General features: G+C 35.3%; 1 protein-coding gene across 7 annotated transcripts in view; it reads right to left on the bottom strand.

Annotated features, from left to right (window-relative positions):
• Positions 1-27,716, bottom strand: part of ARAP2 (ArfGAP with RhoGAP domain, ankyrin repeat and PH domain 2) — a 120,364-nt gene that overhangs the window by 53,394 nt on the left and 39,254 nt on the right. For all 7 annotated transcript variants that reach the window (XM_048941481.1, XM_048941487.1, XM_048941480.1 and 4 more), the window contains exons 10-16: positions 13,514-13,629; positions 12,086-12,285; positions 11,233-11,318; positions 10,431-10,613; positions 7,989-8,163; positions 4,622-4,756; positions 79-223 (exon numbers count right to left, since the gene is read on the bottom strand). In XM_048941481.1, coding sequence (XP_048797438.1) covers positions 79-223; positions 4,622-4,756; positions 7,989-8,163; positions 10,431-10,613; positions 11,233-11,318; positions 12,086-12,285; positions 13,514-13,629 — 1,040 coding nt within the window. The remainder of the gene's footprint in view (positions 1-78; positions 224-4,621; positions 4,757-7,988; positions 8,164-10,430; positions 10,614-11,232; positions 11,319-12,085; positions 12,286-13,513; positions 13,630-27,716) is intronic.

Raw genomic sequence — 27,716 nt, 5'->3', positions numbered from 1 at the left:
AACAAAATGATAGGCACTGACACCTATAATAGAATTTTGGAAATTTTTATTTGCTGAATTATTAACTTTGGAACATACCCTCTGTTTAAAAAGTAATCCGAATTGTGCACTACAAGACAGATAACTTCGCTGATGTCAAGCATACCATTAGGAGTGGTAGCTTTATCATTTTCATAGTAGCTGAGAAAGCCACTTTCCAAAGTGCACCATCTTTTGTTGCAATCTGTGGTTAAAGAAATAATAGATAAGTCAGTTGGTTTAATAAGAAACAAATTACCTCCTTCTGCAGAAGTTGCCTTACAGGACACATGGCTCTGTTGTAACATTAAGACATTTATGTTGAAATTTCAGTTTCATTGATTTCAGTGAGCAAGGAATTCAAGGTTTGAGTCAACTGATACTATTTAACATAGAGAAAATCTAGCATATGGTAGTTTAAGAAAGTATTTTTAAATATTATACTACAGAACTTAAAAAGTGTCATACATGATAGAAATTACATCCATCGTACACTATGAGAAAAACAAAGACACTATGTTATTCAACATTGTCAAAAATATTTTTAAACATATGCAACCAAAATAGAGTAAGATGTCAAACTGAAGAAGAAACAAACTAATTGAACAACCTTTTCAAGATACATCTGCAGCTGAACTCAATTCTCCTCTATTACAGGCTCAAGTGTCAAATAATAATGAAATTGTACAGAATTTATGCCTAAATACTGGGGTAGATAAATGGAAATATCATAGACAAGTGGTAGTTATAGCTGTTTCAGGATGGCATGTTCATATTAGAATGTGTTGAAGATTTCTGTTGTTGTTATTCTTACATGTACATGGCAAGGTTAAATGCATTTAAACAACACTGTAGTTAACAGAATGCTAATTACTCAGTGCTTTCAACATGTGATAATACACAGATGCTGAGCAAGTCTGGTATTTCACCCAATTCATTTTTTATGTTATTTTCTGTGAGTCATGCATATTTTTAGAAGTATCTGAATATTGTTTTCTTATCTTTTACTGGATATCATTCTAGTTTCTATCTAGTTCCATCCGTATTCTATCTAAATAGACATCCAAATACAAAAGAACAAGGTATTTGAAGACATATAGGTTCACAGGAGCTGAGCATAATACTTGAAGAGTTTGATTATTTTCCTCCATTTCCTACCCCAAAGTGTGCCCATTCTACAAAATGGCTCACTGCTTCAACATGGACTAAACTATTACAACCTTCAAGAATAACTTTAGAATACTATAGCTTTTAACAGAATTCCATTAAAACTTTTTCATGAAAAACAGAAGCAGAAAAATTAAACTCAGATCAAACACCATCTTTTTTTTTATGATATATTGCATTAGAATAGCAGCAATGAGCTTTCTTCCTGCTGATCATTAACAGGTGTTAACTATCAATAACTTTCTCCCCCCAAATATACTGTGTTTCCAGGGGACTGGAGCACCTCCCCAATGAAGACAAGCTGAGGGAACTGGGCTTGGAGAAAAGAAGGCTGCAATGTGACCTAATTACAGCCTTTCAGTACCTAAAGGGAGCCTACAAACAGGAGGGGATCAACCCTTTGAAAGGGTAGATAACTGCAGGACAAGGGGAAATGGTTTGAAGTGGAGGGAGGGAAGATTTAGGTTGGATGTCGGGGGGAAATTCTTTACAGAGAGAGTGGTGAGGTGCTGGAACAGGCTGCCCAGAGAGGTTGTGGTTGCCCTGTCCCTGGAGGTGTTCAAGGCCAGATTAGATGGGCCCCTGGGCAGCCTGGTCTAGTATTAAATGGGGAGGTTGGTAGCCCTGCATGTGGGGTTGGACATTCATGATCCTTGAGGTTCCTTCCAAGCCTGGCCATTCTGCAATGCTGTGATTCAGATGCTGTACCTAACTTTTATAGAAACTGGGTTCAATTCACAGCACTGAATGAGTTCTTGAGTTTCTTTCTGCAGTTAAGGCTCAGCACACAAGAGGATACCGCAAGTTGCCTGTGTTGGCAAACAAAGCACTTAAATGTTCAGCCCTTGTCACCAAGGGCAAGGCTGCCTTGACTCAGAAGGAAATTTTGAACTTAAAGCACTAATTTAATATTTAGAGAGTTCAAATTGATTCTGGCTGAGAGCCCTTTCAACAAATGACAATTAAAAGTCTACTCTTTTGTAGGGCCCCAAAATTAGACAAGTAATCTAATCCCCAGTTAAGAGCAAGTGATCCAATGATCTCTCTCTGGCCCAGTTAGAGTTCAGTTAGCAACAAATCACAGCTGCTTCAGCTGATGGGTTCCTTTCTATAACACTGACCAGATGGAACTTTTTTTTTGGGGGGGGGGGGGGGAAGGGGAGATAATTTCTCATTTGAATATCTATTGGCCAAAGAGAGAACTCGAACTTTATCTCTTACACATTTTTTATGATAACCATCAAATTATTTCCTGAAGATAGTAAGTAATAAAATTTCAAGTAGTAGTATGTAGTACTATGTAGTACTATATGTACTAAATATGTAGTTTAAGTTTGTATACAAAATGTATACAAAGGTATATATATAAGCACACATATCTACTCCCAGTAACTTGGGATATGCACATTATAGATTATTTCATGTTAATCAGATTCTATAAAGGTAGAACACAGCCCTTGAATGAAATAAAATCAGGTCAATGGGAAAAAAAATTGTAAGTTTTATGTTGTAAATTGTTCTTAAAAAGTCATAATACTTCTTACGCATGGCTGAAGAATATTAGAGTCCTCAGAGAAGAGCAGTTTCTAATTCAAAACTGTAATTTTCTTAGTTGTTGTTGTTAGCCTTATTAAAGTGCTAAGTGAACTGGTAAGTAATAGACTACATGGTCTGAAATCAATCTCATTTCTGAAGACTGACAAAATTCCATTGTTTCTTAAATTTTATGTTACCCTGCTAGTGAAGCTGACTTCTGCACTCCTACAACATCTCCCCAACAAGCACAATGTAAGACATTCTGTGAGTATTTATACATACTCTTAAATCTGTCTGCTTACAAACTTAAGCTGCACTTCTAATATTCTACTGTGTTTGAAGAGACACCAGTAGCATTACCTTGTACCTATTCTTCGCTCTTCCCAGTACTGTTTTTCCCAGTTTGCTTGTTTTTAAATGACAAAAGCATACGTATAACCATGCCTGCTCAAAAAGTAATGCTTCCTATCCTACTATGTTGGCCCATGATATCAGAGGCAGATGTTCGTGATATGGCAGTAGAGCTTGAACCTTCCCACCTATATAACAATCCATTAAATTTTGTTGCCATTTGACAGATGGCAATCTGGGGAACAATCTGACAAATTGGTGTCTGACACGGAAGTGCATATGAAGCAAATATATGGCACTTCTGAATTCTTCCATGCTAATAAAATGGCATCCACTGACATGATGAAAGATGAACTGCAGGGGCAACATTTTCCTAGCAACAATGTTTTGTAATTGAGGGTTGGCTCCATCAAAAAGTGTTATTGTGCTCTTTGTATCTGTTGTGGTTTCCACAGAAATAAATAGAAGGCATTACTTTCAGAGCCCACCTATATATATATATACATATGTATTTATGTATAATACAAAAGCTGCAGTGAATAAAAGAGGTTGGTGGTTAATTCCTTTCTTCCCTGGATAAACTCAGACCAGTTTCAGAGCAATCCACAAGAAAGTCCTTTCCAGCAGCAGCCCAGGGCTCTTGTCTGATGTCTTTACCAATAACTGTTTGAATGCCTTGGCTGAGAATTAGTTCTGATGACCAGCCAATACTTTTGACTATTAGGACCAACATTAACAGGTAGATATTTCAAAAGTGTATTTAAGTGGGAGTTGTGTGTGTGCCTAATCTCCACTAAGGATCATAGAAACATAAAACCATCAGAATATGGATATTGGCATACAGAAATATTTAATCAAGATTTTCTCAGGAATAAGTTTAAATCAGGAACTAGCTCATATTTTAAAAACAGACAACTTGTTTATTGGGATGGAAAAAAAATACAGAAATTTAAAAAGGGGAAAAATTACCTGTCACTCTGTCTCTCTCAATAATAGTCCTATAAGAATATGATTGTTGATGATATGTACTATGCTAAAGCACAAATTTCCAAACCACAAAGCTTAATCTGTTATAATTTATTTTATTTTATTTTTTTAAGATTTGCTCATTTCCACTTGGGATCCTTTTTGAAATTTGTAAGCTTGAGCTATATCTTAGTTATTCAATTGTACTTACTGAAAATATAAGAATGCTTTTGAGATTATTTCAGGAATATTATAATTTCAAATGGAAAATACTTTGTCAGCTAGCAGCATCCTCCTAGGTGTAATTCAAGTGAGAAGTATTTGTAAATATTTTTATTTATCAATAATTGTTAACTGAATAATTATTCACTAGTTTAATTTCCTCTGTCAAACACTGAACAAAGACATGAAGACTATCAGGATTTTCTTTATCTGACAAAAGTCCATGAAATCAAAAGAGGATATAGGAAGTCAAAGACATTTTATCTTTTTTAAAGTAATGCAAGATGTTGAAAAGTACCAAATTAATCTATATTGTGCATATTCATGTATTATTCAAATGCATAAAGTACAAGTGAAATACCTTCTTTTAATTTCTTCTCTGTAAGAAGCTTGGTTGAATTAGAAGAAACTTTGTATAGAAATTCACATAGAAAAGTGGAATGTGAAGAATCTTCAGAGAAGCCGCTTTCAAAACTGGTATCAAAGTTTGGGAGATCTATTAAAAGACAAAAGAGTAAACAAAATACAGAACTTCCTCTACTATCAGTTATGACTGCTTCTCCACGTACCTGCATAACTACAGATACACATTTGCTCCATAAGTTCCTTGCTTCAGAACAGATGTATATTTTTATGTAATTTTTCTATTTTTATAATTAAAGGAAAATTCTTACGTATTCATCAAAAATAGTTTACTTCAGTTACCACATTACCATTGTCTACCACTGCTTGTCAACATAACCAAAATATGGTTTTCTAGCTTACCATGCTAGATTTCACATCTTACTGTAACATACTTGAACAGAAGGGAACTGTTTCTCTTGAGGGCTTGTCTAGAAGTTCACCACAAACAGATGATGATTCAGAGAATCACTGGGATTCTGTCATGACATCCTTTCTTTGAAGAGAAGGAACAAACACCAGATCCACCACACAGCAATACTGACTTGGCTAAAAGATTGCAAGTAGAAAACACAAAGCCAAAAGAAGCAAACTTCTTTCTATAGCCTTAGGGCAATTGTACAGCTTAACTAGGGAAAAAAAGAAAAACAACCACACATACAGAAAAAAAAACAACACCACCACTCCAAAACCCACCGTATCTGTATGTTTGTGTGGTGAACAGTGATTGAGCTCAATGACCTAGGAAAAAAATGCCTGGCATTTCTGACAAAATTCAGGTTCAAGGCACCTAATTTGCTCTGGAAAGCTCCAAGTTCTTCCAGCATTTCATGCTGTGAAAGTATGCTCCTTCTTACCCTCAACTTTCTCCTCTAGTATGGCTTTTATGCCTAAGGTCTTATTCAGATCTGATAACACTGTTCTGCATAATACTATTAATAACTATCAGTCAATCATCTTAACCCATAAACAGTGAGCTGCCTGAGAGCCCCTAATAACAAGGCTGCATGTGACCTCCCTGGTTTCTGCTAAATATTGTGATTTTTAAGTGACAAAATTCTCAGGGTGGAATTGTAGTTAACTGAATGGGCTGGGGCAGTCGCCAGGGTCGACAGGGGCCCCTTGACCCCTGGGAAACCATGGCAACAAATGTCTTGAAGATAAGGGAGAAGAACAGGTTAGACCAAATAAGGAGGAAACAAGATATGCCACATGTCCATTGGTCAGAGATAATGGTAGTAGCCCTAAGGCATGGGGAAAGTTTTAAGAAGGGTGTGCTCCTTGCAATTAACGCCATTTTGCCGCTCACCATATTGGTGTCATGAGAAGTGTGCGAAACTGACCGGGGCTGTCGGAACACTTTCACAAGGAGACTTTAGTCAGGGTCGCCGAAACTAAGGCGACATGGAATAGGTATTTACTTTACTAGAGATAACTTACTGAAAGGTTCTCCTCTCGAGAGGAGGTAAGCCGCCAGATGTGGTAGATAATTCATTCTATGATAGTTCCCTAAGTAATATAAGATCCAAAAACCCAATTATTAGCAAACAAGAAATCCTGATATCGTAAGAAAGAAACAACACAGAGTGTGGAGTGGTGTGGAGGTACCGTGGCCAACCCCTGCGATCATCCTGCAGGAATGGGGATACTATTCAAACTGATTAATTATCTTCACATCTGTGAAGGTAGTCACAGTGGTGACGCACTGAAACAGGTTGCCCAAGGAGGTTGTGGATGCCCCATCCCTGGAAGCATTCAAGGCCAGCCTGGTCTGGTGGTTGGAGACCCTGCATATAGCAGGGGGGTTGAAACTAGATGATCATTGTGGTCCTTTTCAACCCATTCCATGATTCTATGATCTTGTTTTCCCGAGCTAGCCCTGAGCTATCAGTTTTCCACTTTTCCATCAAAAAAATGTCATGCAGTATAAAAATGGTTTAAGAGAGGAGGAATTTAGGGGAAAATATCATCACAGGTCAGGAGGACACTGCTGGATTCTAGGTTTCTCACTCAACAGACTGAGCCTCTCTTCCTATTTCCTTGTAGGGATGCCTACTGGGTAAGATTCTCACACTCTGTTATCCCAAGATTTTCCCTCAGGAAACTTAGAAATCCTTATAGAGCTTTTCCATGATTTAATGCATTTGTGGCTGGCTGCATTATTTCTATTCTTGTGGTTAATCTCACATACTTTGCACACAAGTAATCTCATCTCTGGCAATCCAAAAGAATCTGTTGTTTTAATGAACTGCACTATTCAATAACCTAGGCATAGGAGTTCTCACTGGGCATGGTCAAACTCCTCAAGACTGATTGTGAGAACCTGTTTAAAAGTGACAAGGCCAATTGGGCAGTGAGCTGCTTGTGAATACGTAATTGTGAAAGTTCATACGTTGAATGCAACCAGACACACAGCACCAAATTGAGCATAGCTCAGAATCTAAGTTCAGCTTTCCCAAGACCTTTGATATCTGAGGAGAAGCTGGAACACAACACAGTCTATTTTCTGCTAAACTTCTCTGCCTTTTTCATTCACTAAAAAAGAATTTGAGTTCAGCCTATCAAGTGCTACTTTGCAGAGTTTCATGAGACAATGGAGAGTATGTCTGAAGTTCCTACTGGATTAGCATAGCTAACTTTTTTTGGTACAAATCTGTGTGTGAACATTCATTCCCAGACTGCTACAGGTACTGGAAAATCTTTCAAAAAGGGAAGGCCAGGCACATCCATACAAAAAATTGATTTTATGGGTACCAAAAACTGATTCACTGGAACTATATTTTAAGAATATTTCAAGTGCCTGGAAAAAGTCACGGAGATCAGACCTGCTGACATCCAAGGCCAATGTTTACTGTGTTCTACATGCTATAATTGCAGTTATAACCTGAAAAAGGGTAGTTTTCTAGGATAGATTCTATGACAAGCTAAAGAGGAGAGTTGTAGGACTGTGCACAGTAAAGGCAGACATCAACAGAAATAACTTGTAAGAAAAAAAAAGCCTGATAAATACTTCTAATTCTTTTTTTAAAATTTATTCTATGTACCCATTCTTCTTGTTAAAGCTTAATAATACAAAGCAGATGATGTTTTTCTGCTGTATTATAAATAAGCGTAAGTGGTATGAACCACTGTAGACTAATATCTTTTTAATAACTAAAGTTGATGTCCAAGTAAAATGAAAGTAACATACACAATTTACATACGCAGTCTGCTAAAATACAATTAATGTCATGTTGCTTCCTCCCCTATACCATTATTGCTCAACTCAACACCATTCTTTTTCTAATTTTTTCCCTTCCTGTTTGCTCAGAGAGAAAATATCTTACCTGAGAACTTATTATGGTAGAGGAATTCCATTTGCAGTCTTTGTCCAGCTTTCTTAGCTAATAAGTATGGAGTACTGTAAACAGGATCACCAGTAGCACACATTACATCAGCCCCACTGAACAGCAGCATCAGAGTTTCTAGCACATCTTGCTTAACTACAGCAGCACACAGAGCCTTATCATATAGAAGGAAAATAAGTAGTATGTTTAAAAGTAGAAAGTTATAGGCAACAAATACTTATTATTTAGGTAAAAATTCTTTCACATTCAATATAGATCATCCTCATTTTCCAGTTTCATAAACATTGGGAATCAGCAGAAATCATGAATTATGGTCTACAAAGCAACAAAGAAGAAAAATATCACCCCAAGTCTTGCAAGCTTTTGCTGCCACTTGTTTTCCTAGGGCATGGTAACATGAATTAATACAACTGTGGGGACAATTCATTATTTGTTTATATGAAAAATCCTTTCTCTCTCCTCATTTTTCTTCATGTACTAAACTACTAAGGAAAACTACTTATTCCAGACCTCAAAAGTTCAACCAAAGAAACTAGATTTAATTCTTGTACGCTATTAGAAGGAAGCAGGCTGAAATCATGGGTAGTTTTTCTAAGTCAAAGTCACAGTCAGTAAATCTATCATTACTAAAGGTATCTTTAGACTTGATGATCTTCTAGATTTAAAGATTTAATCACATCCTACAACATAAAGTTCTTTTTCCTATGCATGAAGACAGAAAAACTTAGAGAAATCTTTTTTTTTTTTTTCCTTCTGAGATGTCCCAAAACCTTAAATCCAGCAGTACTTTTGCAATTACAGCAATCTACTCTATAAAAATTTCTACAATTTAAAATTTATTTAAACTACTTTGCTAATGGATGAACTTTCCTGAAATGATTAAGAAAGAAGTCGCTCAAAATACAAATGTCCTAAAATTCAGCTACTCTAATAAACACATAGCATTTAGTAGGCAAAAGATAATATGGCAGATAGTTCAGTAGAAGTTCCATAATTACTTATGGTGACTACTTATTACATGGTAATTTCATGTCTCTATAGAGTTCCATCATTACATTTCCCAGTAGTTAAATGGTGAAATAGACACTTCTACACCAAAAAAGACTTAAGAAAAAAAAAAATCAAGCTTGTAAACCACAAAGAGCTATTTCTACTTCCTGTAGCCAGCAGTTACAATACAAAAGTCTTGTATAAAGGCTATAAGTTAATAGTAATAATCAATCCAAATGTTTTATTTTTTGAAGACAAATAGTTCCCCATAAAGGCTAAAAATATTTCCTGATTCCCATGAAATGCAGAAAACCTGAATTCAAAATACACAGTGAGATGATTATATATTTTGACTAGATGCTTTTCAGAGGTGGCAGTATTTCAAATACCTTTGCTTTGACTTCTTATATATAATAACTCCACTAACATGTTTTTGCCGCAATATTTTATTTTTTTTTTAATGTGAGACACTTCTATTTCGTGGTATGATAGAATCCTTTGAGTTGAAAGGGACCTCTGAAGGCCATCTAGTCCAACTCCCCCGCAATGAACAGGAATACACAGCTAAAAATCAGCTTGCCCGAGGCCTGATCCAGCCTTGCCTTGAAAGTCTCCATGGACAGGGTATCAGCCACTACACTAGATAACCTGTTCCAGTGCCTCACCACTCTTACTAGCTCAAAGAACAATAGTCTTCAAATGATATCGGCTCCCCACAGTCTCTGTATATTCTAAGACAATTTCGCTAATACATAATTGTATGAATTAGCTCTGTAAAATACATGCATTTTTAACTCCCTCATATTCAAAAACCTTAAGCAGTCATGATTGAGATCAGTAGACAATACAAGTCAGCCAAATGGACAAAAAGCTGTGTACAAGTGATAATTAGCATTTTCCACTTAAGGCAATTTACTTGTGTTATTTGTGCAAAAAGAAACATCAGAACTCACATTTTTCATCATTTCATTAATTTTAGCTTATTTCACTTCAAATTAACTACAAGCCAATATGAAAGCATGCATGAGCTACTGCTGATAACACCGAGCCATCTAACATATTGGTATGATAGATGTCAGACATAATACATTAAAAAACATTAAGAAGGAATCTAAAGAACTGTAGTGGGAATTTTCATCATTGAAGTGCACATTTGGAAAAGAAATAGAGATGTGTATTTATTGATCACTCTGGAGGACTTATTACAGGTACAACGTAAGTACCATAATCTTCAACAAACAAACTGGAAAAGTTATAAGTGACAGAATGACTCTTGCAAAGGCTTCCCTAGTAGGAGTTATTCAGCTCTGCGAAGCTTGTCCCTCAGGATTTTGAATTTGTTTCCTCAGCAGTTTAACAGGATGACTAAAACACACACAAATACAATTCACTACAAAAGTTACGGTAAGAGCTTATTCATTCTGATGTTACCTTATTCAATTGTTCTTTGGTTTTATAGGGAAAGGGTGTTTTCCTGAATTTTCCCTCTTTGTATTTTTGTGTAATGAATGCAATCCTTTTTTCTGCAGGGGCATCCATGTGCAGCTCTTCATCCGGAGGAAGATTTCCTGCCCAAAAAGTGTTTGCTCTCTTATTCCCAATGATGATAAAGAGCTGAAGTTAAAGAGAAAACAAATATCATTAATGATTCTAAATAGTTTTCAGCTGCTATAAATTAAGGAAAAAAATTGAACAAGAGCAAATTGCCTGCATAAGATTAAATGGAATCCTTTCCCAGTTACTGTGTTAATCTATAAATTAGTAATAAAGCCCATGTCATAATTTTCCAGCAATAGGTACCACAATTAACAAAGCTAACTAGTTACAGTGCTTCAATAAATATTAGAAAATGCCAGTAGAAGGTTAGAGAAGACTAGCACTTTTTTTTAAAGAAAATAGCAATAACTCAACTCACTTTAGAAGCATCACTTCTAAACAGTCCAAACAACCTGGTAGTGAGTTTCCCTTCTTCCCTAAACCAATATTGCGCATCATGACAACTCTCCTGAAGTATTCCTGTTACTTTTCCTCATCCCTAAACCTAGGTGCTTGATACAGACAGTCCTTAAAATATTTCAAATAACACAAGAGGTACAGTACTCACAGAAATATTTGATTTACAGAGGCATATTTTAGCAAGTACGCTTTAAAACTTCTTGTAAGTAAAGTGAAAAACTCTTATTCACATGGTCCCTCTCAAAACTTAAGAAAGAGTTGGAATAAGTCAACATACCTCAATTAGTTCATTGCTCCAAATGCTGGCATCCATTTTTAAACTCCTGACCTTTGAATCTCTTGGTCCTAAAGATCGGTGCTGTCCTAGAAATCCAACAGCATTTTTACTTAACTAAAGCACTTAAACTGAGTTAACTCTTCTTCTGAGCTAAAAAAAATTATATATTTAATGAAAGCAGATCTACTTATCATTTTTTAACAATATATATTTTTAGATAGAAAAGCACAAAAGCACACAGAAAAAGGAAAAGAAGGGGGTGAGAGGGAAAAAGAGAGAAGGATATGGATTGCACGTGGCACAGAAATAGTCCTCTTCAGGTTATAATTTTGAAATACAAATTTTGTATATTTGATAATAACTAATAAACAAATGCTCTTCCACATAGAATATTTTGGAAAAGTTTGTTTTGGAGTTATAAAGCACTTCACTGCCTCTAAAGCTTACGCAGATACTTAAATTTAAAACATGACAGAAAAAGATTTTACGTAGTATCTGAAAATGCTATCTCTATTGGCAGTGAAAATATGACCTGATGTAATAAATACTCCAAATTTATACACTGCAAATTGTTATCTTTTGGAATGCATCAATGCTAAAACAAATAATTTCCCAAGAAGTGCTAGTGTGTCTTGATTTCCATTAATTGTGGAAGATTATTCATCTGTGGGAAACCAATCATCATCCAGACTGTCATTTACACGTGAAAGTGTTTTAGAATAAGGATATACTTGGTATTAAAACTTCCAAAGGAATGCCACTTCAAAAATAAAAAAGCCAATTCAAGGACATAAACAGATATGCAAATATGACATTTTGTAAAACCCACACAGCCTCTCATTAATTACTCTACCTGCACACTTCTTACAAATGACAACACAGAGATTGATGGATGCCCAATCAGGATTGGGAGCTTTACAGTCAGCACAGCTCCTGTTGGATTCATTGAACCAAATCTTCTCAGCTACTTCATAATCAGACAGAGTTTCTGCTATTGATTCCTGCAGTGCTTCAATCCAGTCTTGTTTCTCTTTTTCCGATTCTGCTGTAAAGCTGAAACAATTGACTTTTCTGCATTATTGATCTTTATTTTAAAGCCCAATTAAACAGAATCTGTAGTTTCTTATTTATTACATTTATATCTGAAATCTCTGTCAAAAAATAGACCACTACACACATAAATAAAAATTATTTTTCATTTTCAACAGTGAAAATTCCCTCAGTCTTTGTTTTGTTATCAATAAAAGCACTGCTAGCATGAGCTACACAGCTTTTATAACACTTGTTATGCTCCTGAGTTACTTTCAATGTCGTTTTTTTTTTTTTAAAAAACTCCAACACATACCAAACAGTCTGATTTTTTCAAAAAAGCTTAGAAACACCTCAATAAACTTTACTAACAAAAGTTACTAAAGAGTAAAAGCAGACGTTACCTAACAGACAAAAATTACCTTCCTTTTAAACTGATCCTTTTGTAAAACAGAAATAATAGTAGATATGGTGATGGATTAGAGAAAATCAAAGATCTACTTATCTACCAACTAGCCACAGACTCAAATCATTGATCAAGACTAATTTACTTGTTCTCTAGGCCACTGAGAATCAAATAACATTGCTTGCATTTCAGCGACCTTTCTCAAGATTAACACTAGAGAACATACACACAGAGAATAAAGCAATTTCTTCTTCTTCTGCATTACTAAAGAAAAACCACACATTTAAGAAAAAAAGTTTTGCTAGCATACACATTTATTTTCTTAAAAAAATTCATTACAAGTCACAGCATCAGCAAAAGGAAAGTTTTGTACTGATTTCAATTGAGGATTTTTACAAGGGGTAGAACATACTTAATTCTTTCCATTAAAAATAAAATCCCTAATATTAAATGAATGCAGGAGGATTTCACTACTGTAGTTTATCATAAAGATGAAGGAAAGTTTTCAAAGTGAGTTTTTATTTTCTTCTGCTTTTGCATAAAATGAAGAAGATGGTGACAAAAACATGCATTTGTGGACACTGGATGTGTAGTTAGGGAGATAACAGATGAAGAACAAAGTTAAATAGTGGAAAGAAAATTCTTCCATTATTTGGTGGAAAGAAAAAAGTGAGCATTCTTAAAAAAATGTTATCTTTTCACTAAACTGGGTTATGTTAGTACCATATGAAGCAATATTTTTCAGCATATTACTTATTTGTATATTTTGTACTTTAACAATATTAATAACATTAGTTACATAACTTAATATTAAAATATTACTATTATCAATATTGAAGATCTTACCTGAAGCTTTTGTAAGGAGTAATTATTTCAAAAGTTTGTTTTGCAGCCCGATCCACTTGTTTTACATTTGCCACATTCATAGGGATTAAGGTGATACCAAATCCTGTCTTAAAGTCCTACGGAAAAGGTAATAAAAGTTTGATTGGTTATTATCCAATAACAAACATGTACAGAACAATTAAATCAGCATGGTCCAAACATCAAAGAAGAGTCATACAAATTTTGGCCACAACATGCAGGCGTCCTCCTAATTCATTAAATAAATCTATATAAAATTATGTTCAAACATTATCCTTGTAGTTGCCAAAATGATATTGTTTGATTGATAGAAACGCACTGTAACTATTAATAAAGAAAAAATGTTAAATGACTACATGAAATTGCTGATGGAAATGGAAGAATCTACCTTATATCATACTTTAGTGGTGAGATAATTTTTATAAAACTGTTTCCTTTTCACTAACAGCAGTTTTGACTACTTTTAAATAGACTGATTTTAAGAAAAACAATGACAACTTTCTCTTAAATCTTCATTGCTCATGCTTCTGATTTATTATATGAACTAAGCATCTCAAGCATGTCTTTGAAAAAAGTTCTATACAACCACTCAAATGGACTAGGATTTACTAGTGGTCTAATTCTTAGAAATACTAAGCATCTTTAGCTTAAACCAATTACTTTTTCCACTGTGAATCAACATCCTTAAAAATCAATCTTGAATAAACAGTCAGGAAATCACAGCCTCTTTTAAATGGACATATTTTTGAACTATATTTACATATTTCTGATCTACTTTGGAAATCACTGGTATTTCCTTCTGAAACTAATTTACATGGTCATCCAGTGGCAGTCATCTAACATATAATTCACAAGAGGCAATGGATACACACAGGAGTTTCCTTCTGACCATCAGTAGCACTTCTGTACTGCGTCAGTGGCTAAGCACTGGCATGGGCTGCCAGAGACATTGAGAGGTCCCCATTTGGAGATCTTGAGGAGGAACCAGGACTTGGATTCTGGTCAGCCTCAAAGGACTGAAGTGGACCTGTTCAGGGAACAGGGTGGGAATGGACTTCCAGAATTCCCCCTCCAACCTCAACAATTCTGTGGTTTCTAGGAATATTAGCGTAATTCTTGGATACATTAACTGCATCAGAAACAAAACCAGAAACTATCTCACTCAACCCCTTACCATCTGCAACACGCTCACCTTGTTACTTCTCACATAACATGTAGCTGACAGTGATCTGAAAAAAAAATGCCAAAGTACTGGAGGGGAATAGCTTCAGCAGAGATATCTGCTTTTGAAGAAGCTGTTTTTCTAGTAAAAATTTACCCAAGCTGGCATCACCAGCAATTTTCTTTTCATGAGATTTTCAAATTTTATAACAGTACTAAAGCTCACATAGAGAGGACACTTCAAAAAACTCTTTTCACTTCATCAACTATTCCAAGGATGAGCAAATAAAAAATATCATTTTTAGCTATGACTGGTAAGACTAAATCTAACAGAAGACACAAATAAGAGTTCATGCATTTTAGTGTAAAAAATTATAAAAAGGAATAACGTTTCAATAAGTACTCAAGATTAGCCACTCTTCACATAATCATTTCTTAGATATTTCTGCTTTTCCTTTACTCTCATATCCTGCAACATTTTTTATTCTTCTCCCTAATCTTCCATCCCTCTCTCATGCAGTTTTTCTTTAAAACAATGGTTTTGATGCTGACATATCTGCTTTAGAAGAGAACAAGAGACCAGAGAGCTTTGTGAAGCCTACAGAGTCTCTAATTCATCCTCAAAGACTGGTTCTATGGGAAAGGGCTGGGCATTTAGAGCATGAATTCAATAGCGGACAAGACCAGCAAGAAAAACAAAAACATAAAATAAGGTTAAGAAAAAAAAAAAAAGGGATGGAGAATAGAAAAGTATAGTAGCGTCTTTAATCAACCAAACAACACAGAATGAATAAAAAAACAACCCTTCAGCTTCCTAGAATTAAGTGGTTTGTGCTTCTGAGATGTAAACTGGATGCAGGTTTCAATTACGTCTATAATTGGCCTTAAAAAGTCCAGGTAATGAGACTACACTTGTACATTAATAACATCACAACACATTCTTTATTTAATAAGTGCTGAATGACTGCCAGGAAACATAATTTATAGTAGCTTAATATACTCTTATGTCCAGACTAGTTCACTGAGGACAGAAAAGAATAACAAAGAAACGATGACTAAAATAGGATCAAAACATTTAGCCAGATCAAAAGTTCACCTAGAACAGAGCATCCCTTTAAGCATTTGCTGCTGGCAATGGTCATAAAAAAAATGTAAATAAGAGAAGGTACACTCACATCTTCCCAAATAAGATTCCAGCAATCTAGGGAATTCCAGCTCAGAAAGTCCATGAAAAATTAGCTACAGTCAAGCAATCACACTTAATAGCCATTGACAGCCACATCCTCAAAGAATTTAAACAAATACATGCTTTAAGGCCTCCATAGCATACTTCATAAATTTCTTAACTGTTAATCATGCAAAAAGTATTTCCTTTCGAGGAAATGAATTTTGCCATTGCAGAAAGTAAGTAACTTTACTTATCTACCTACTCCTTACTATTCCATCTTGCAAATCTCTATCTTGTGTTTCCTTCAGTCCATTCTATTTCAAGCTCTTTTCAATATCCTATGCAAAGCTGCAATTGTGGGGATGTCAAAGGAGCAGGAGCAACACATTCTGCTCAATACCCCAGCTGCCAGCGCCATCCTAGTCCTTCTGGCAGTTGGGCAGCCCACTTGTTGCCTTCACTCAGCCAGCTGCACCCAGCAGCACCCTTTGAGCAAAGAGGAAGCACTCCGCAGACATCAGAACTCACACACACATTCACTGTAATTACTGCCACTACTGAGACAGCAAAGTCTGTTGTACTGGAACCCAAGTACGCAAAACATAGCAAGCACATAAATTAAATGCACTGAGTCCAAAATCTCTAAGGAGGCACAAAAACCCCTCAAAAACCCTCCCAAGTAAGTCAACAATCCAATTGAAAATAACTATTCCCACGTTTTAAATTCAGCAACTGTGTAAGAACTGAATTGCAGCATGAGGAAGTGGGAAAGGTTAAGAAATTAGAAGTGAGGAATTTGATTTTCAGCACTGAAGGAGGTGGAAAATTAACCAATTTCATCTGTACGTTAAAGTGAAGTGATTTCTGCAATGGTCCAAACAAACTTTTTTGGTAACTGTCCACTTGGCTTAAACCAGGCTTGGTGAGTGACAGGTACACTGGAATCTAATTTTCACAGTTCAGAATTATGTGCTTTCAAGAGCGCAGTCTTGTTCTCTCCTTCAGACACAGAAGTGGGAATTGGTATAGGGAAGAAAGAACTGCTCCACTTCGAAAGATAAATTCATTCATTTTGAGTGCACAGGAGGACAATAGGGCCATTCAAGCACTATACAAAATGTACTGGCAGCAAGACCAAGATGCATCTTTTTGGAATACGAATTGTTTCACTCCTACACACTGAAAGCTCATTGTTCCAGAAAGATTCAACTGTGTAAGACTTTCTGACAAACAAAGAAAAGTTTATGATTCAAAAAACACAAAGAAAACTTTTCTTTTTAAAATATACATAGAATAGATACAGACATTTAAGATACATCTCAATACATTTGAGCAGAGATTGAAAAAACTACAAGAGTTTCTATAAAAATTTATTTTTAGAAATAGTCATACATCAAATGTATCCACTAAACAGCACAATAAACTGCAGACTGAAAATATTAACAGGGAATGTAGCCAAGTATGTGGAAAGTACTGGCTTTCTGATAACCTGTTGTTCCTTTCTGAAGGAGGAATGATTATAACATGTCATTATCATCCTTGTCTGAAATACACAAAATCTATAAAAACCTAACTGTACCTAAACTACAAAAATATATAACCCAATTTTTTAGGATACATTTAAAGTGCATATATAAACTGCATGGCAGTGAGCTAAACAGCTTTCTGTTATCTATGATCTTTTCATAGGCAAAATCTACACTTTTCATGGAAAATTTTATTGGGAGACTTTGTTAACATTTCTTTGATTCCATTCTGTATGAGATTCAAGAAGTTCTAAAATTAATCTATTTTTCTACTATATTACCAGTTCCATTTTATAGACACAAATATACATGAAAGGATCATGAAAGCTTAACCACATTTATGAATAAAATTAGACAACTACATCTAAAGTATAGTTAATTTTCAGAGTTGCTGAACACTTACAACTTCTGGTATGTTGCCTTAAAAAGACAGGCCTAGGCATCTTATGAAATTCTTATAGAAAAGTGAGGTCAGGGTGTTACTCTTCTGGCCCTCAAAGAGCAGGCCTTTTCTACAGAATCACTACTCTTCCCAGAAAGTATAAAATGTGATCCTTTGTGTTCCCTTACAGTCACTTTTGCAGAAGTAAAACTTGGTCTGGCATGCTTGTTATCTAAAATGATCAAATTTAAATTTATCCAAACATAGAAGATCTAGAGCTGCTGGTGTTCCTTGCCTTTTACTTTTCAGCAATTATATTCTTATCTTTGAGTGCTCTGACTTATACGAATCTAACTTTTCCACAGTGCATGTAGTTGAATAAAATAAACACTTTCTATGGTAAAAGATCATCAAACAAGTAAATAACAGAAAACTACAAATAAAGAATCAGCACAATTACAAGTTTACCCTTTCTTGTCACATAAAAGTTCTTAGAAATAACTCCAAGTTGTACTTTAAAGGTTAACTATATTATTTTTACGTCAGAAATATCAGAATATATTTTCATCTCAGGTTTTTGCTAGAGGATTAAAAGGATAGCAGCAACAACACACAAGGAAAATTGTTGCCATGATTTAATGACCATGTGTATATATGTGTGTGCGTATGTAATACATTCTGAAATACAGAACTCTTTAGTACAGAAATAGTACTGGTGTATGCTGAGAATACCCCACTTCTGGAAACTGCTGCATCAGCTGAGTGTCCCCAGTATACAGCAATTTTCTTTCAGTGAGATCAAAGTCCCTGGTTTGTTTTGTTGTTGTCTTTGGCTGTTAGAGTTTGGGATTGTACATAACCCTGCACAAGAAGATGAGGTATGCATACATATGTCTATGACACAAACAATATGAATGGAAACAATAGGAATGCAATATAATGCTACAAGAAAAATAAACTTCATGTTTACATGTATATGTGTTTATTTAGGCACACTTTTCTTAAACAATATTTTCTACCATCCTACTACCCATTTTATAAAGGCTCACCCATATCTGCAACCCCACCCTTATTCTACTCTTCATACACAGATTTTGACATTTAATCACTGTGACTTTGATAGGAGTTTCAAAACATGACCCTGCATGTTTCCTTGAACCTATTCTTGGCATTTGCAAGAGGTCTTCAGGCTTGCTTTGAGGAAGCTACCAGAAAGTTTATGACAATTAAACTAAGATTTACTTCTAAAAGACCTGAGAAGTCCTCTAATAATTTAACATGATTTAGACTTATACTTCATTTTAGACCCATGGCACTTGATTCCCTTCAGTCAAATTACTCCACAGAGATTAAAAGCCAGTAACTAGAATTCTTCAGATAAAGCAATCAGCTTTCTTCCCTCTCTCCCTTACTTGGAGGTACAGAGTTCAGCTTTTCTAGCTTATAAGGAAAGGCTAATTTCTCCACCAGGTGAGGAAAAAAAAAGTTTCCATTTTAATAAGAAAATTAAGATATAAATAATTATCAGAACCTGAGAATCAGTGACTAGTACAGCAGAAATTGCTTTGATATTAATGCTTCTCTCCATGGGTTTATATTGATCTCCTCTACTTTTAAACCACACTTAGCCACCCCATTTACCTGTCATCTGGCTTTTCAAATCTTTAGAAACTTATGTCCTTTGAGACAGGAAAAAGTCTTTAGGCATAAATTTTAGATGATATTTAAACATCATGGGCTGGAATAAAAACTGCCATGAGTAAATACAGATGTACTCTTATGGTCTTCTTAATGAGGTCTGAAATTAGAACCTCAACAAAGCATACAGTATATAATTACACAAATAAGAAAATGTTAAAAGAACTTGAAGTTTGCCAACTCGGGTCCTGATGAGCAAGATGATGTTAAAATTCAAGCTGTCTATGCATGTTAATTTTGTACATTTGTGCTCATCTATTATGATATCAATTTCATGTTAACATAAAAATTCCTGTCCCATAATAGAACAATTTGAAAACATTTTTGCAATCAGAGCCTGAATCATTTTCTATTAATGACCTGACATCAGTGATTTGAGAGGGTAAAAAACAAGAAGAAAGCAAACAGCAAGATTGAGAAAGGACGCATCAGGATAGCTCTAGTCAGTGCCACGCACTGTAGGTTTATTTGCAGTGAAGTATGCTGGATATGCTACTGGAGTACAGTCCACATTTTATTTACATTATAAAGAAATATAGTATATCTATTTTTAGATGGCTCTATGACTTAATCCAATACATAAGTAGAAACAATTGAGAGATTACTTTCAAAAACTTCTTCCTGAATAACATGTTGAGGTAGCTCTACTCCTAGATGTAATTTTTCATTCAACTTACACATGCATATCCACTTATTACAAAAATTATTCAGAATTCTCACTTTGGCAGCTAAATAACTGTGTTTTACAGTATCAATGCAATATTAAATCACTTGATTATGCATTATCAGCCTGTGCCTACGCATTATCAGCCTGTGCCTTGATTGCTGTATGGGATGGATCTAGGACATGTGAAGATGGAAGCCCACTTCCCATGCGGACTACAAAAATAAAAAATAAAAATAGGACAGTCACATAATTAATGCAACTGTATACTATCCTGGAGAGTTAGCTCTTACCTTTGCCTATTTCTACTCACTGTAAATCAAAAGTCTTAGCATTCAGTCATTTCACTGTACATTTTTCATTTCTTACTACCTGATTTTATGCTCTAGGGCTTGATTTGCAGAACTGCCAAGCAACTGGAGCTTCAGCTGAGACCTATGAATACAATACATAAAACTATTCTGTTTCATGAGAGAAAAAAAAAAAAAAAAGAATGAAAAATATATGGGCGCTTGAATCATTCACTTTGTTTCTCAGAACTGTGTTCATACGGAAGACAATCATGTTCCATTACCTACAAGGAACTGATGAAAAATAAATTATCATTGTTCTTCAAATAGCCAAGAAAAATAATTACTAATCACATCACCATTTCTGATGAAAGATTCCTTAAGACACTTTTCAACAGCATGCAATAAAATAGCAGAGTTACTTCACAAAATGAAATTACAATGATCAAATGGTTAAGTAAACAATCTACAACTGAGGTGGTAATCTCATGTAAGAAAACAGTGTGTTATGGTATCCATTGCACAATAATTATATAGATGTAACTGGATGAAGTAAGGCTTTAGAAACAAACTCAGTTTTCTCACTTTTAGAGTGGGTGCACAAATCTGTAATCATGGTAATGTTACTACACACAGACTGTGTCAGAATTTTCACAGGTTTTTTAGCTCAGAAATCCCCAGTGACATTTATATAATCACGGAAGCACATCTCCTTATCTAACCCTGAATAACTTTTTCCTCTAGATACATGCTTCACTTCAATCAAATTCAACATAATAGCAGTTACCAAAAACCTCAAATCTTTACAAAATTTAAAGAATGCAAGCCAGACCAGTGGATGCAGACTAAATTTCTCCTCACCTTTCCTCTCTGCTTCCATAAGGAAAGGCTTTAATGTGAGCTCACAGTGAAATAATATGATACAACCAACAAAGAGATGTTCAAATTCAACAGCTACAAATAAAAAAAAGTATACATAAATCAAAAGCTCCAAAATCTTAGTCCTCGAAAATGAGACAAGATGATGAAAATGAAGAGGAAAGCAAAAACTGTAATTCCAAACACTCACAAGTTTCTCACCAGTGCTGAAACATACTGAAGGAGAAATATGAAAAAAAAAATATCCATCCTGCATCCATGCCTTGCCACTACAAATAATCTGTATGTATGCAATTTAGTGACAGACCAATAACCTTTTTGTCACTTCTGAAACCATTTCTGTGAGCTGTTGCATCAACGTATGCAATTGAATTTTAAGTAAAGTGTATATTTTGACACAAAGCAATTGAAAGTTATTACTGGAAGGCAGAGTTTGTGACTTAAAGGTACCACAGTCACTTGCATTACTTCTTAGGAAAAATACAGAAAGGACCAAATGCAACTATTCTACAGTTCAGAGTTGAGCTGAGATGTAGAAAGTGCGACTGTATTTACATGCTTGCTTTGGCTTGCCATTCAGTGTACTAGGAAAGGGACAGAGCCTCACATCTGAGGCACACAGGACAGAAACCAAGCATCAAAATCAAGCTGATTAGCATTGCGCACAAAGAACTGTCTTGCTATCTTCCCAGATACATTGACAGACAGCAGCTCTCTTTGCTGTTAGCCCTGTTCTCCACATAAAAGCTGACAAAACCTCAATTTGACCAATTACACCAAGTCCCTTCCAGCAGAGCTCCTCCTCAGTGTAAAGTTTGATGAAGAATCAGCATCTCATTAGCTGAGAAGTGGTCTCAGCTTTTCTTCCGCTGCTTCTAGAAATTTCACAAGCTGACAAAGATACTGAAGCTAAACAAGCACATAAATAAAATTAAAAGCCTGCAAGAGCTTCCTCTCTTCAAGGCTTTCACTTCCAGTCTTATTCCAGTGGCCACTTATTACACAATCTCCTTGTTTCCTTTAGCAGAGACAACTATGTTCCTTATGATACACAATTCCTAACACAGGAAAACCCATCCCATTTCAAACTTCATTTCTTGCCACTTGCTTCACACATTTTTCACCCCACAGGGATGCCAGTTTAACATAAGCAAAGCCTATTATTACTTGGAAAAGGCTCAATTTTCTTCACTTTTATAGCTTTACCACCTGTCTCTGATAGTTTTTGTTTCTTTAGCTGAAACAGGTATCCCTGTAACCACCATCTCAAAAATCTCACACAGTTTTAAACATTTCCCCAGAGCACTGCCTATTGACACAAGGACATTTTTAAACATCTTTATTACTAATAAAATTTTAAGTAGCCATCTGGACTCTTCTTTTAAAGTGATTCACAATAGAAAACCTTCTTGGAAGATTTATCAGGACTGTTCTCTGGAGACCACAAAGGTCTGTATGTTTTAGAAGAATCATGTACAGTTATGGTTTTCTGAATTCACATCTTTATAATTCTATTGTGAAGCTTTATATATCCACCAAAGCTCTTGTTATGCATTCATAGTCCAGACAACTGCTAACAAAGTGTTTGAGCTTCTAAAGAAAGGATAGACTGTGAACATTTCTGTGATGTTTTAAAAGTTGGAACAGTGAAAAATTGATTACTTTCTTTATAGTCTTCTGTACAGTTGCCATTGGATAATAGAGAAAACTGGTATTAAACTCCTTCCAGCAAAAATCTCCCCAGTGAACCAAGAAAAAACCCTGAACAATGGGGTTCCTGTTTTCCTCTAAATTTACCTGTGGTGATAAACTTCTATGATATTGAATAGTAAAAAGTAGCACCAATCAATCGTAAGTTTTTTATTGACTAAGAGCAAATAGAAAGGTGTTAAGTCATCCCTGTACAAATAAAACCATTTACTTTTTAAATAAATAAAGTGAACTCCTCTTTTTTTAAAATAAAAGGTAACTCTGACATCACAGACCATGAGTAAAAATAATGCATAATTTCTGCTTTAATAAATATTAGCAGAAGTAGTAACATTTCCTGACTGAACTGTGATTTTCCTAACAGACCTGAAGTTTTCCACAGCCTTTCTAATTTTCTTTCATGAAGTTTATCTGCAGGTTATGGAATTCAAAAATATTTATGGACAATTATAAAGAAAGTTTCAAAACTTTTTAAAGCACCGTCTAAATAGGATCAACTGTGAAGGGCATTTTCATATTGTAAAGGAAAAAACTTTGTAGCTATATCCCTGTGAATCCCCATGAATTCCAAATATACCTCATTTTATCATAGCTGGATCACTGCTGGATTTCCCTGCTAATGTTAATAAAACTGCCAGCTCAGATTTCTGATCCTACCAAACTGAATGGACCTGTGAACTGATGCAAATTGCAAGAAAACACACGAAGAAAAAGCCTTATTTAGAAGCATTTCAATAAAATATGGAGAGCTCCGGATTGAGCTAACAGGACTCTTTCTTGCTAGGGAGATTTTAAGCACCTGCTGCTCACACAGCCATGAAGTGAAAAGTTGCCCTTAACAAGCAACATTATGATCTTTGGCTTAAGACAAAAAAAATAAACTAAGCAAAGCATAGGTCCACACAAAAACTTTTGTCCAGATAGTAGCAATTCTCACCTGTTTAAAAAACATTCATCCCGGAGGAATGGAAATATTAAAACCCATTCAAGTTTAGATTTAGTTTAAATTTGAAGTTCAGATACTTTTGATATCTCTGAGAAAAAAAGAAAGGCAATTTTTCTACTTACAAAAAAATGTAAGTAAGCATTTATTAGCAGAACAACAGTATTTTGAGAGCCCACATATACATTTGACTTTGAAGAACATACTTGTGGAGGTACAGACATTTTTCAGAGAACAGTTTAAAGCAGAAGCTTCCCACTGCTGCCAATCAGAAACCTGAGGGGACCAGATTAGGACTTGAGAATTCTTTCCACTTCTGTGATTTACTCTAAAACAGTGAAGGGACAAAAGCACCATCAATTTCACCATACATTCTGCCATGCCCAGACCAAAAGAAGGCTGATGCTGTTACAGCAGCAGTGCTGCATGGTAATTTTCGATATCCAAGAATCTTTCCTAACTGTCAGTCATTTCAGCATTTTCTCTCTCAGCAAGACATTTTTCTTACATTTAATTCAACAAAAGAAATACATAAATATGTTCATATTTATATCTACAACTGCTTAAGAAGCATTTGATTTTTTGTGAAGAAAAGGATGAATGGAGATAGACATAGCTACTGTTTAGCAGACAGTCATTCCTATATTTGCCTAGGCATTTTGGAATCATTGCAATCATGACAAGTGAAAAATAACAACACACTGTTAGTATGAAAGTTATGTGTGAAAATAAGAAGTTTCACAAATCAACACAGTTTGCAAATAAGCGATATCCTTTTCATTACTTATATACTGAAATAGCCATAGGATAAAGCATTTAGAGTTTACTGAACTCTTAGTAAATCCATCCTAAACAATGAATTTCATTATGAGGACAAAGAACACAAAGGTCCAACACTAAAACATCTGTATTGTACTCATATTTCAGGACTAAGTCTGGTATTCATAGTCTTTCTGAATCAAACCTAAAAGACTAAAGCTTTAGGACATAATTCAAAAATTATGAGCTGGAATGGTATATAAAAAAATCAAGTATAATTAAGATGGTAATGAAATTATTTTCTGTTAATGAGAGGTATAGGCTAATATCCAACTGAAGAATGCAACTGGTACAGATAAACACTGAACAACCCCATAATAGCAAACTAAATTTAGAACAAAAAAAAAAAAAAAAAACAGCAACACATTCCTTTCCAGAAACACACACATTCTGTACTACAGACAACTAACTGGTAGAAAAAAAATCATATACCTTCTAGGGTTAACAAACTGTTTCCATTTACCGCTTCTACATTTATCTGTTTTTTGTGTGTCACTGAGCTTCCCCTTGACACAATGAACCACACAGGAATGTCTTGCAAGATTCAGAATAAGCTACGGCCATGTGGCTCCCTTGTAGCGTAATGATTCCACCTGTCTCCTACACTCCTTTCACTTCTCAGGTCTCCCGTTCCCATCCATTTTCTTATACAAGGAATAGATAAATCTTGCTCATCTGAATTTTAAAATAGACTGAAAAAGCAAAACTTGCCAAGAGCAATATTAACTCTGTTTCAGTGCACATTCTCAGAGTGATAACATGGGGGGGTTAATCAGTGCTTAAACAGTTAGTCTGAAACCATTAGTATACTCTGAGTAATATAGAAAATACAAGCTTCACTTTCATATTCTATAAGTTTACCAAGTTCACTTTATCAGTGTTCTATTTAAATAGCCTTCAAAATAATGCTGTAATTAGAAAATACACATATATTGAGATATACATATATTACTACATTCTGATAACTAAAGATTACTTATAAATTAGACACTAATAAAGAGCAGCAGCTACAGTGGAAATTTGTTCATGGTAACAGACCAAGAACTGAAATTGTCAGCACTGATTCACAGGCTGATCTAACAGCAGCACCCTGACCTAGACACCAGTAAACTGAACCACTTTGTATGCAGGGAAGCACAGCTCAGAAAAAAGCTGTGCCTCATAACTGAAGAGACAGAGGTGTGTCTTGTCGTACAAAAACTGCATCAAAATTGCAAAGGCCTGATCAAGAACATATAAAAGAACATAAGTGCTGAAAGAAAAATCTAGAATTGGAAAGATAAAATTGCTCTATTTCACAATATTCGGAGACCCAGTGGCAGAATTTTGCATCAGTTGTGTATAGTGGTGGGGAGGCTTGTCATGCAAGAATGAATTTTGAGAACAAAGTTTAAAAAAAAATATAAAACTCAGTCTGTGCTAGGAAGATCGGGCAGCTGCAATCTGCAAACAAACTAAAGCCAGGAGGAGGTATATTTTCCCAGCAGGACCATACCAATTTAAGAAACTAGGACAAATTCAGGAATGAAACAGAATACTGGACTGAAAAGAAACTCTGTCAAGACCGACATTAATGGCAAAGTTTCAAATGACATTCACAAAGCTGGAGATTCACTCCAGGTATCTGTGTTGAGATCCTACAGGCAACAGCTTTCCTTAAACTACCCTGCAAATACTGAAAACGGATCTTTGTCCTTCTAAGTAAATGGAAAAGTTTATCAGCTTGATCAAAATCTGTACCAACCTCTTCAGATTTATATCAAAACACATCTTCATGCAGTGTAGGAGAATGAAATTTGGGTCTGCAGGTGAAAGAAGTGTGGAATTAAAAGATCTGAACTTCCAGCACCACAGAATCATGTAAAACAGCAATGAGACATCTTCTGCTTTTGTACCTACAGCGTATTCTACTAACCTGCATTTGTACTTCTCCCTGTAAAATACCTGCTTATGTCAAGAAATATATACTTGATATTCCATACTTCATCAGTGACAGACGGCTGAAGAAATAAAGCCTCTGAAATACAGCTTTGTGTAGATGTAACTCTTCTACTCCCATACTACCATCTCTTATTGAGAACAACATCAAAGTTTCACATTTAAAATACTAATTGTACGCATTGATGATATGCAAGTGCAAAGACCTAAGATCATCCTCAAACCAGACTTCCAAATTTTACATACTGCATACTGTCACTGAATAACAAGAAAAGACTAAGCAAGTCATGTATCACATGTTTTCAGCTGTAAAAGGAAAATGAGAAATCTGTAAAATCCTAATACACATGTTTACAGAGCACAGAGAAAACACTCAGAGAAATAGCTGATGTGTCTATTTAGTGTGACATAAGCCATTTCTAGATAAGTCACAAAAATGTCAGGTATTTGCTCTCTGTGGTTTGTTCATTTTAAGCAAGATAAGATACTAGAAATTCCCTTGCTTCTCCTTGTTAAGAAAAGAAGTGCAAGCTGAAACAAACCAACCTGGAAGTCAGAATCCAGCTCCCACTTGGGCACCACTGATGACCAGTCAGCACTGTCTCCTTTGCTTCTTTTATGGCTACTCAGAGGTCTAATGAATTTTGCCTTGATCAGTTTCTCAACTTTTGTTATGACCCCTATCTCCTGGCTCATCAGTTTTCTTGCAGCCCAGTAAATTGGCAGCTGCTCAGTTCCTTCAGGGGAGAGAAGTGAGAGTCAATTGTAATAATGGGCTGCAATTACTCCTGTGTTGTAGGAACTGAGCTGCTGTTGCTGACTGCTGTCATTTTGTATGCCTTTGAACTTCTTTATGACCCTGTGGCAAGGAATTACAGCCCTTGGCTGAAAAAAACATCACACCTCTCATCATCACACAGCAACCCACAGAGCCTCTGGACCAAGTGCCAGTCCAACTGATTGGGGAATAGGAAGCAGAACACAAAGACACATTAATTACACCAACG

Source organism: Lagopus muta, chromosome 4 (assembly GCF_023343835.1).
Source record: "Lagopus muta isolate bLagMut1 chromosome 4, bLagMut1 primary, whole genome shotgun sequence".
Classification (NCBI taxonomy): Eukaryota; Metazoa; Chordata; class Aves; order Galliformes; family Phasianidae; genus Lagopus; species Lagopus muta.
This window is presented reverse-complemented; position numbering and strand designations above follow the sequence as displayed.